At 42.8% G+C, this 12,421-nt stretch overlaps 1 protein-coding gene across 1 annotated transcript in view; it reads left to right on the top strand.

Annotated features, from left to right (window-relative positions):
- The window catches only part of amot (angiomotin), a 71,170-nt gene that overhangs the window by 20,558 nt on the left and 38,191 nt on the right, over positions 1-12,421 (top strand). The window contains 6 exon segments of the mRNA XM_079510401.1: positions 4,367-4,927; positions 6,317-6,360; positions 8,026-8,086; positions 10,591-10,928; positions 11,517-11,602; positions 11,604-11,832. Coding sequence (XP_079366527.1) covers positions 4,367-4,927; positions 6,317-6,360; positions 8,026-8,086; positions 10,591-10,928; positions 11,517-11,602; positions 11,604-11,832 — 1,319 coding nt within the window.

The raw sequence follows: 12,421 nt of genomic DNA, 5'->3' as shown, positions 1-12,421 counted from the left end.
AGTTTCAGTCACATTTTAGTCACCTGGAATGTTTTAGTGTTAGTCTTGTTTTAGTCGACTAAATGTCATAAGATTTCAGTCGACTAAATCTAAAGTTGATTTAGTCGACTAAAATGTATTTTGGTTGGCGTCGATGCCGTCGTAATGACTTTTTTTTTTACACTTGCTGAAAATAGCAGATCTACAAGCTCACAACGCGTCGCAGCGCGACGCGTTGTGAGCTTGTCCCATGGGGGACATGGGGAGAGCAACGGACTTGAACTCATGCTTCCTTCATGCCTGAGTGTCCAAGTTGCTCCTTTACACCTGACAGGGGGGAGTTTCCCTGGTTGGACGTAGCGCGTGGAAGGAACATGTTATTCCAACCAGTTCCTTTCCCCTCCATCAGGCGCCCCGGCTGGCCAGGGGGAGGCAGTTTAGAGACCAGGATTACTGCATGTTTTTTGTGAGGCTAGACCGGCATTTCCATAGACAACTTTTCGGTTCCAGCCAAGAAGCTTTGCGTTGTTCCCAAACATTTTCATGTCAAGGACCCCCAAATTGACACTCATTAGCCCCACGGACCCCCCATTTGAAGAGATATGCCAGGGCCTCCATAAGAGAATAATATGTTAACGGCTCTAGCAGTGATTCTCAGCACGTTTAATTTCAAGGACCCCCAGTTTGACATTAGTCATAGCATTAGTCTACGGACCCCCCATTTAATGGAATTTCATGGGACCCTCAATTTATATTGTAAAAGCAATGTTAATTTAACTCTGAGAGTGTACAAATGGAACCAAATGGACCCGTTAGGTTCCATTTGTACACTCTCAGAGTTACAGACCCATAAGGGTCCATTTGGTTCCGAACTATCATTTAGATGGGGACCCCCTGGAACTCCCCCAAGGACCCCTGGTGGGTAATGTGTGTTTTTAGATATTTCAGTATTTCAAAGTGTCCATGGACTCCAGGTTGTCATGGACACTGGGCTCACTTACTTCCTGGACTACATGTTGTCTCATTAAGGCTGCCATCCCCCTATCCACAAGGAGGAGCAGTGGACCAAAGCATTATGGGGATTGTAGTCCAGGAAGGAAGTGAGCCCTGTGTCCATGACATCATGGAGTCCATGGACACCATGGAAACCCAGTGTTTATTGTCTCCCAAACATCATTAAATTAAGATCTGGTTGCAAAAGTGTCCCGATAGAAAATGATCCAGAATGCACCAGCTCGCTTGCTCTTCAACCGGCCAACACTTCCCCCATGTCTCCCCCCTTGTCTCCCCCCTTCTCCCCCCCCCTCCCCCCCTTCTCCCCCCCCTTCTCCCCCCTTCTCCGCTCCCCCCATTGGCTCCTGCTTTAAACTGCCCACACAGAGTACAAAACACTGATGCTGGCCTACAAAGCAACCGAAGCTGTTGTAATACAATAAATGCAGTACATTATTTGTTTGCCTTCATATTTCTTCTGTACATAGAGACAATACACTGATTTAGTCAAATGCTCACAGATGAAAAGTTTTCATGATAAAACTATTGGCTATACACATTATACTGTTTTGGCCATACTAGCCTATGAACTATTAGCCTACTTGATTGATTGATTGAAGTATTTAACAGTTTGCAGAATTACAGTACATTTCAAGCACAACTCAATACAAAGACTGTGAGTGGACGACACCATAACGCATTACACTTGTTTAGCCTGCATGTTGGCTTCAACCAGTATGTGCTTAAAATACAAGTCACAGAGACGGACTCGTTCACCGTCGCATCACGGAGTACCTTCCTATAAGAAATCATCGGCAGCACAGAACTACCCAGTCTCCACAACATCTACACCACTCGTTGTATCAAAAAATCACACCCGTGTGAACTGAGTGGTGTAAGGTCTTATATAGACTGATCAGCAGTGGTCTGACGTAATGTCTGACGTAATGAAATCATAGCAACCGTGCTCATTTTTGAGTGGTGTAAACCACTCCTACAACTGGCTTTTTTGTGCAGAAAAAATGAGCATGGTTGCTATGTTCACCCTGTTGTAATGACGTAATGAAATCACACCCGGGTGAACAGGGTGAACATAGCAACCATGCTCATTTTTTCTGCACAAAAAAGCCAGGTAATGAAATCACACCCGGGTGTGATTTCATTACGTCAGACAGACCTTACACCACTCAGTTCACACGGGTGTGATTTTTTCTGGTACGGACAGACACGGGTACGGACAGACACGTAAACTAACAAAGCCAGTTGTAGGAGTGGTTTATACCACTCAAAAAAAGCCCACAACATCATCAAAGACACCAGCCATCCCGCAAATACCCTGTTCAAACAACTCCCTTCCAAAAAAACGCTACCAGAGCATCAAATCTCGCACCACCCGTCTCAGTAACAGTTTCTTCCCCCAGGCAGTCGGGCTGCTGAACAGCTGACCTTGAACTGTATTGTCACTTCACTTGCACTTTCTTTTGTGTTTTTGTCTTTTTCTTTGCACTATAGATGTTTGTTTATGTCCTGTGTATGTAAGAACTGAGAGTGCTCTGAGCAAAATAATTTTCATTGTATTTATACTCTGTATCTATACATATGACAAATAAACCTGAACCTGAGAATCAGAGAATATATCCCCGCATGCGAATAATTTTACTACCATTTAAAGGTATATAAAGTGATTTCACTTAATTCAAATATCACTTATTTTTTCAAATTTGTTTGGATAATCCTCCCTACTATAAAGTGTGCTGACCATATAAGGAGTTCCTCCCTGTCCCCAGTGAGCCCCTGGGGTCAAAAAACCCTAGTTTCAGTTTTGGCTTTGGGTGGCAAAGCTTTCATCCAATCAGGATGAGAGGGGCCTTCCTCCAATCATGATCGAGTGGGGCGGGCCTTGGTGTGTGTGCTGTTGGTCTGTTGTACTTCCCTCACTGTAGAGCGTGTGCATGTGCACATCTTGTTACCAGGGCGGACCGTTTTTTTTCTCCAAATCACTGAATGCTCCTTTAAGATTGCACTGTGCAGAGTGCAGAGGCTGGCGGAGCGAGGATGTCCACGCTACTTGTCACGTCTTAACCCATTTTGGGCCGGGAACCCCTTTTGGTGTTAGCATTATGTTATGCTTTAGCTATTGAAAAATAGCAGATCTACAAGCTCATAGCGCGCCACCGAGTGGCGCGCTACGAGCTTGTAGGTCTGCTATTTTTTTGAAAAATCGAAGAACGACTGACAGAAACATAGCTTTTTCAGAAAACTGTCAGGATGTAGAAGACATTTTTAGAATCTGATCTCAGGTCAACATGGGTTAAATAGTCAGCGACTCGTCGAGCATTACGTTTACATTTACTCAACTGACCTACTGTACGTAACTATTACATCGATTGTGATTTTAAAACTCGGGAGGACGGGTTAAATCGTTTTGTTTGGCTCACGTGATGCGAGCACTAGTACGTTACTGGAGTATTTCCAATTTTTGCTGTACTTTATTCTACTCCACTACATCTCAGAGACGAATATTACATTTACTCCACTGCAATTATTTGAAATATTTACTAGTTACTTTGTAGATTTTGATGATTATTATAAAACATACATTAACCACTTCAGCCCTTTATACATTTAGGCGGCCATTTAGCTTTCAGAGTGTATTGTGTGTGTTTCAGAATTGTGTGTGTTTCAGAGTGTATTGTGTGTGTTTCAGAGTGTATTGTGTGTGTTTCAGAGTGTATTGTGTGTGTGTTTCAGAGTGTATTGTGTGTGTTTCAGAGTGTATTGTGTGTGTTTCAGAGTGTATTGTGTGTGTGTTTCAGAGTGTATTGTGTGTGTTTCAGAGTGTATTGTGTGTGTTTCAGAGTGTATTGTGTGTGTGTTTCAGAGTGTATTGTGTGTGTGTTTCAGAGTGTATTGTGTGTGTGTTTCAGAGTGTATTGTGTGTGTTTCAGAGTGTATTGTGTGTGTGTTTCAGAGTGTATTCTGTGTGTTTCAGAGTGTATTGTGTGTGTGTGTTTCAGAGTGTATTGTGTGTGTTTCAGAGTGTATTGTGTGTGTGTGTGTTTCAGAGTGTATTGTGTGTGTGTTTCAGAGTATATTGTGTGTGTGTTTCAGAGTGTATTGTGTGTGTTTCAGAGTGTATTCTGTGTGTGTGTTTCAGAGTGTATTGTGTGTGTGTTTCAGAGTGTATTCTGTGTGTTTCAGAGTGTATTGTGTGTGTTTCAGAGTGTATTCTGTGTGTTTCAGAGTGTATTGTGTGTGTGTTTCAGAGTGTATTCTGTGTGTTTCAGAGTGTATTGTGTGTGTGTTTCAGAGTGTATTCTGTGTGTTTCAGAGTGTATTCTGTGTGTTTCAGAGTGTATTCTGTGTGTTTCAGAGTGTATTCTGTGTGTTTCAGAGTGGTTAGGAGTGTCTGATGTGGACCAGCGCCTGTTCGTGTTGGATCGTCTTGAGGATCTACTGAACCTCAACCCCCACCTAGAACTACAGCCACCTAGCAACCACCACCTAGAACTACAACCACCTAGCAACCCCCACCTAGAACTACAACCAGCACCACCTAGCAACCACCACCTAGAACTACAACCGTCTTCACCTAGCAACCCCCACCTAGAACTACAACCATCATCACCTAGCAACCACCACCTAGAACTACACCTAACACCACCTAGTGACCCCCACCTAGAACTACAACCATCATCACCTAGTGACCCACACCTAGAACTCCACCCAGCATCACCTAGCAACCACCCCCTAGAACTACAACCAGCACCACCTAGCAACCACCACCTAGAACTCCACCCAGCATCACCTAGCAGCCACCACCAGCAGCCTAGCGTAGCACCCATATCACCTAGCAGCCGCCACCAGCAACCCACGTCAGCAGCGGATGCTGAGAGACATGACCTCTCACTGACCCCTCTGTCCAGTGCAGAGGTCGAAGGTCATCTCCATACAGGTAGGCATGACTAACAAGTCCCATAAACTCCCACCATGTAAAGAGAAGACTACAAGTCTCATAACCTCCCACCATGTTAAGAGAAAACTACAAGTCCCATAACCTCCCACCATGTAAAGAGAAAACTACAAGTCCCATAACCTCCCACCATGTAAAGAGAAAACTACAAGTCCCATAACCTCCCACCATGTAAAGAGAAAACTACAAGTCCCATAACCTCCCACCATGTAAAGAGAAAACTACAAGTCCCATAACCTCCCACCATGTAAAGAGAAAATTACAAGTCCCATAACCTCCCACCATGTAAAGAGAAAACTACAAGTCCCATGACCTCCCACCATGTAAAGAGAAAACTACAAGTCCCATAACCTCCCACCATGTAAAGAGAAAACTACAAGTCCCATAACCTCCCACCATGTAAAGAGAAAACTACAAGTCCCATAACCTCCCACCATGTAAAGAGAAAACTACAAGTCCCATAACCTCCCACCATGTAAAGAGAAAATTACAAGTCCCATAACCTCCCACCATGTAAAGAGAAAACTACAAGTCCTATAACCTCCCACCATGTAAAGAGAAAACTACAAGTCCCATAACCTCCCACCATGTAAAGAGAAAACTACAAGTCCTATAACCTCCCACCATGTAAAGAGAAAACTACAAGTCCTATAACCTCCCACCATGTAAAGAGAAAACTACAAGTCCCATAACCTCCCACCATGTAAAGAGAAAACTACAAGTCCTATATCCTCCCACCATGTAAAGAGAAAACTACAAGTCCTATAACCTCCCACCATGTAAAGAGAAAACTACAAGGCCCATAACCTCCCACAATTTTACTTCTGAACAGAAGTTTTGCCAAAATTGGAAGATATGGTGGTTAGAAACGCCAATATGCTAACCGGGAGGTCGCACTATTTTTTTGTATTGATCTCCAAACATCGTCCCTCTGCCTCATAGCCTCAATTCCGAGAAATACGCAGCTAAAGATCGCGTGCGCATGTATGTGGACGGTGTTTTGGGATTTCGCTGACGTCACATCATGGAAGCAATCTTTGCCTAGCGACGGGAAGCTAAAAGAAGATAAAAGCGACGCAAGGTGTAGCTACTTTTGTGAATTAGGAATAGTTTTATGAGGTTAATATGACTATATGTTTGTAACTGTTTTAGAAAAGCAATAAGCCACTCGAGGTTTCAGCTTACCGGGTATTTTATAATGTCTGAGAGGGTCGGAGACACACTGCTACGTGTCGTGTCTCACTACGCCTCTCAGCCATTATAAAACATGCGGTAAACTGAGAGCTCTGGTGGCTTATTGCTGTATTACACTCTGTCTGTCTGTCTGTCTGTCTGTCTGTCTGTCTGTCTGTCTGTCTGTCTCTCTGCCAGCTGTCTGTCCAGAGGGAGATGAACGTCAGGCCATGCCAGTAGAAGTATGTCTGTTAAAGGAATATTAATAACTATGAATAGAAACCATGTTTGAAGTGCTTTAGACATTACATTCTAAAATAGAAACCAGTTTAAAGTGGTTTAGACATTACATTCTAGAATAGAAACCAGTTTAAAGTGGTTTAGACATTACATTCTAAAATAGAAACCAGTTTAAAGTGGTTTAGACATTACATGTTGAATATAAAACCAGTTTAAAGTGGTTTAGACATTACATTCTGAATATAAAACCAGTTTAAAGTGGTTTAGACATTACATTCTGAATATAAAACCAGTTTAAAGTGGTTTAGACATTACATTCTGAATATAAAACCAGTTTAAAGTGGTACAAAAACAACGGCACATTATAAATACATCATGTGTTCCATGCTGATGTTTATGTATTATTCATCGATTACTAATGTCTGATTCAACATATCATTGATCGATTACTAATGTCTGATTCAACATATCTTTGATTGATTACTAATGTCTGATTTGTGTCATTGATCGATTACTAATGTCTGATTCAACATATCTTTGATTGATTACTAATGTCTGATTTGTGTCATTGATCGATTACTAATGTCTGATTCGTGTCATTGATCGATTACTAATGTCTGATTCAAGTCATTGATCGATTACTAATGTCTGTACATATAATTGATCGATTACTAATGTCTGATTAGTGTCATTGATCAATTACTAATGTCTGATTGAACATATCATTGATCGATTACTAATATCTGATTGAACATATCATCGATCGATTACTAATGTCTGATTGAACATATCATTGATCGATTACTAATATCTGATTGAACATATCATTGATCGATTACTAATATCTGATTGAACATATCATCGATCGATTACTAATGTCTGATTCGTGCCATTGATCGATTACTAATGTCTGATTGAATATATCATTGATCGATTACTAATGTCTGATTCAACATGTCATTGGTCGATTACTAACGTCTGATTCAACATGTCATTGGTCGATAATGTCTGATTCAACATTGATCGATTACTAATGTCTGGTTTATACTCTGTACAACCATAGATATATATAAGAAAGCTAGATGGCTCACCCGCGCTCTGGCCAATGGAGAGCGACGTTGCTACGTGGCGGCCATCTTACCTCGGGGCAGCATAAGTAACATTGTGTCTATGGGGCATGTACTTTTACATAACCATAACTTGCTCAATTTTCAACCGATTTTCAAACGGTTTTGTTTGTTATAAACGTCAGATGTCCGCATACTTATGCTTTTATACGACATTCATATAAAAAAACAAAATTAAGCAGATAAGCGTCCTGAATCATAGCCACGTTGACAACGTTTGTAATAAACCAACCCGTTTGTAAATCTGTCAAGATTTGAGGGAGTTATGACTGTTTTTGTTTGAGCTGCCATAGAACATACTGTATACTGTAGCCCCGAAGCAAGATGGCCGCCGGGTGAACTACGTCAGAGACTCCGCCTTGAACCATCTAGCCTTTATATATATATATCTATGTGTACAACCATGACATCACTGACTAGAAGGTTTTCATCCGGTGATGTCATCGTATCGTATGAGTATAAATGTATCTTTCTGTCATGTCTTCAAACAGCCTAACGGTGTCTTATTTGTTTCATGTTTTTCTTTTAATTTACTGACAGATGTTTCGGAAAAAAGCTTCGTCTTCCTTGAGAATGAGAAGGATGACAGAAACCTCTAGATGTAATGTCTGTCTGTCTGTCTGTCTGTCTGTCTGTCTGTCTGAGATGCTTTTTCACGCTACAAGCTCATGAAAATGAAACCACACCCATGGAGAAATGGAATAGAAATCACAGACATGCAAACAGAACACATTATGTGATGTTAAACAGCTCTAGATTGTGTGATAGGGCGTTCACTTCTAGTCATTTTTACTATTTGACTAGTTTGGTTTGGTTGCCTGGTTTACTAGTCGACTAGTTGTTTAACTACCTATTGTGTAAAAAAAAACCGACCTATTTTCATAATAATATTTTTACATTGAACATTGGTGACTATAACTATAATCTAGCTGATCTTGAGGCCTACAAAAACGGGGGGACATTTTTTTTTCTTTCTTTCTTTCTTGTTCTCCTTATCAACTAGTCAACTAGTACCAACGAGGTCAACTAGTGGATTTACTAGTCGACTAGATGAACAGTGGACTAGTTGTTTAACCCATTTAGACCTGACCTCGAACTAAAAAAAAAAGTTCGCTCTGAAAGAATATATATCCTTAAGATTTAAGCCGCATTTTCACGATTTTTCAAAAAATACAAGCTCGTAGCGCGGCACTCGGTGGCGCGCTATGAGCTTGTAGATCAATGTCTACCATAAAAATCTACACTTTGCTGATATACAGAAAGAATTCATGTTATATTCCGTAATCAAATAGTTATTTGGCCACTTGCGATACAGGGCCAGGCAACGCCTCCTTTGTATGAGAAATGGAATCAAATGAAAAGTCTGTCACGTCACATGCAAAAGCAGAGACGATTCGATTAGTCATTATAACTGTTACGTTGAATTGACTAATTTCTTAACGGAGATGAATCGATTGACGATTAACTATTAACATCTATAGCAATGATTACTGTCACAATATTAGAGCTTTAACACAAAATGTTTAGTTTTAAAGGTGTAGTGAAATGAAAAATATTTTTCACACTTTTAGACCATCTCCGTGGTCATCATATGAGCATACCTAACAATGGATGCCAAAAAAATGGGAAAATTCTCATTTTTGTGTGTTTTTATATCAAAAGTCCATAAGAATATATTTTTTATTACTTCCTGAAAACGAAAACGTGCTGCGTGATGACGTGTCGAGGCCAACATCGATAAAAGCCAATAAAAATGAAGCTCACCCGTATCCTCAACAATATGTGCGCATCCGTGCAGCACAGCTGCTATTGATTACAGAAATCCTCCGTTTTTATTCCCATTCCAGATAACATCCAGACAGTGTATTACTCGGTTTCAACTTAATCATCACGCTAAAATATGTATCTGAAAACATTATAGGGTAGAAATAAGCCACATAACAGTAAACTGGTACAGCTGGCTCTCTATTTGATTTGTAAACAAACACACACCACGCTGCTGCGTATAGCATAGCAACATTCCCTAGCTACCGTCCCATCGCCTGAAGGGATGCGACGCTCTGATTGGTTCAGAAACTTCATAGCGGTGTTTCAACTTGAGACCGTCTGAAACTTCAAAATAAAATATCCACCATTTCCGTTTCACTACGCCTTTAAGCTTTTAAATGTTCCAGATGTCTGTTGTCCCCTGGGGTTGGTTTCAGCTTTGATGAACTGAACACTTTCAACTGTGTGTGTGCGTGTACGCTTGCATGGTGTGCATGCGTGGTATAAATGGTGCATTTATGTAGTGCCTTTATGCAAAGCGCTTTATATAGATTGTGCATTACATTCACCCATTCACACATTCACACACCGATGGCGGAGGAAACCATGCAAGGCACCAACCTGCACATCAGGAGCAATTAGGGGTTCAGCGTCTTGCTCGAGGACACTTCGACACTAACTCTGGGGGGAGCCCACAGGGATCGAACCGGGAACCTCACGGTTTTCCAATGCGGCCGTTCCGACCGGCCACTCTACACCTGAGCCACTGCCCCACCCTGTGTGTGTGTGTGTGTGTGTGCGGGCGTGCGTGCGTGCGTCAATGTTTTGGGCTGTGTGAAGGGTTGTGAGGTTTGGTGTCAGACATCCCAGCATGCATTGTGGTGGTGGAGGAGGTGGTGGAGGTTGATGAAAATGTGTTTGATATCCTTGTAATTTATACTCTCTCTCTCTGTCTCTCTCTCTCTCTCTCTCTCTCTGTCTCTCTGTCTCTCTCTCTCTCTCTGTCTCTCTCTGTCTCTCTCTCTCTCTCTGTCTCTCTCTGTCTCTCTCTCTGTCTCTCTGTGTCTCTCTCTCTGTCTCTCTCTCTCTCTGTCTCTCTCTCTCTCTCTCTCTCTCTCTCTCTCTCTCTCTCTCTGTCTCTCTGTGTCTCTCTCTCTCTCTGTCTCTCTCTCTGTCTCTCTCTGTCTCTCTGTCTGTCTCTCTCTGTCTCTCTCTGTCTCTCTCTCTCTCTGTCTCTCTCTCTCTGTTTCTCTCTCTGTCTCTCTCTCTCTCTCTCTCTCTCTCTCTCTCTCTCTCTCTCTCTCTCTCTCTGTCTCTCTCTCTCTCTCTCTCTCTCAGCGAGTATAGACCGGGCTCGCAGTTTGTCGTTCCATGAGGTCAGAGGTCACCACCAGAGGGGCGGGGCAGCAGAGATGAGGGCGTCCGAGGAGTCGTCCAATAGCAGCGCAGCAGGAGGGGGCGGGGGCAGCACGGTGCTGCAGCGCCTCCTACAGGAGCAGATGAACCGGAACTATCTAGACTCTGCCCACTCCAGCATGAACAGGAACTATCTGAACGCAGACTCCGCCCACTCCAGCATCAACAGGAACTACTTGCTGCAGCAGCAAGGAGGAGGAGGCGGGGCCGGAGGAGATGACTCTGCCCACTCCAACATGAGCCCGCACATCGCCCGGCAGGTACAGCCTGGCGCCTCCCTCGCAATTATGACATCATAATTGATGTGTGAACTAATTAAGCCATTAAGCTCTCAGTGATGTAAATAGGTTTCAACGTAATGAGTCCCGGGTTGCAGGGATGGTCTTTTAGAAATGAGTCCCAGGATGCAGGGATGGTCTTTTAGAAATGAGTCCCAGGATGCAGGGATGGTCTTTTAGAAATGAGTCCCAGGATGCAGGGATGGTCTTTTAGAAATGAGTCCCAGGATGCAGGGATGGTCTTTTAGAAATGAGTCCCAGGGACATTTTACGAGTCCCACTTCAACTACGTTAGGAGTCATATTTTTGCCATTTTTACAAATTGCAGCATTTAACTCTAAAAAATGTCATTTTATATGGTTATTATAATGTGGTTATATTCATGTAGAAAACAGAAGAAGAAATGATTATTATAACTAAAGCTAGCAAAATAAACTAGAATAAAAAAACAGTACAGTAGTACAGTAGCCTCTGTCTCTCCTGAATGCAGGAGCCTCAGTCTAACCTCTGTCTCTCTCTCCTGAATGCAGGAGCCTCAGTCTAACCTCTGTCTCTCTCTCCTGAATGCAGGAGCCTCAGGGCCAGGAGCTGCAGTCGGACGGAGGCCTGCAGGAGAAGATGAGCTCCTCGTGCTCCGTGTCGTCGCGGGGGGGCGGGGGGAGCCAGGGGGGGGGGAGGGGGTCCCGGGCCAGAGGACCTCCCCACGTACGAGGAGGCCAAGGTCCAGTCTCAGTACTTCCGGGGGGGTCACCCCCCTCCGCCTCCCCCCGTTGGGGGAGGCGCCCCCCAGCAGACGGCCCAGCCCCCCCAGAGCCCCTCCTCCAACGCAGCCAATGTGGCGGCGGCGTTCTACGTCAGCGCCGTGACGGGAGCGGGCGGAGCTAAGGTATGGAAAGACACATGATTGGTTTATAAAGACTGACAAGGGATTTGTTTGCAAACGTTGGCCGATTATTTCTTTACAAACATTGAGCTACGGTGTGTATATACCGATGGTTTGTTTACAAACATTGACCAAAGATATGTTTACAAACATTGAGCTACGGTGTGTATATACCGATGGTTTGTTTACAAACATTGACCAACTATATGTTTACAAACATTGAGCTACGGTGTGTATATACCGATGATTTATTTACAAACATTGACCAAATATATGTTTACAAACATTGACACAACAAACATTCCTGGCTTATCCATTGGAATTAATGAACGTCATTGGCTGGGAATAAGTTGTTAAAAGTCTTTTTCTGCCAGTTTTCCTGTGACCACCATTGACTTGAAATGATTTTTTTTTTACGCGCGGGAATAATGGTGATAACGGTGATTGTTGTCAGGGATGTAGCTCGATAACCGATATCGATTAGTTAGAAAAGTTCTGTATTTGAAGGCTCTAGTAAAAGATACTGGTTCTGTTCAGAATGTATTGTCTCTTGTCTTTCCACAAAATAATAGAAAATGCTTTATAAGAACAC

This window comes from Electrona antarctica (genome assembly GCF_951216825.1).
Source record: "Electrona antarctica genome assembly, chromosome: 9".
In the NCBI taxonomy this organism is placed as follows: domain Eukaryota; kingdom Metazoa; phylum Chordata; class Actinopteri; order Myctophiformes; family Myctophidae; genus Electrona; species Electrona antarctica.
The sequence above is the reverse complement of the archived record's forward strand: the minus strand, read 5'-3'. Positions and strand labels throughout refer to the sequence as shown.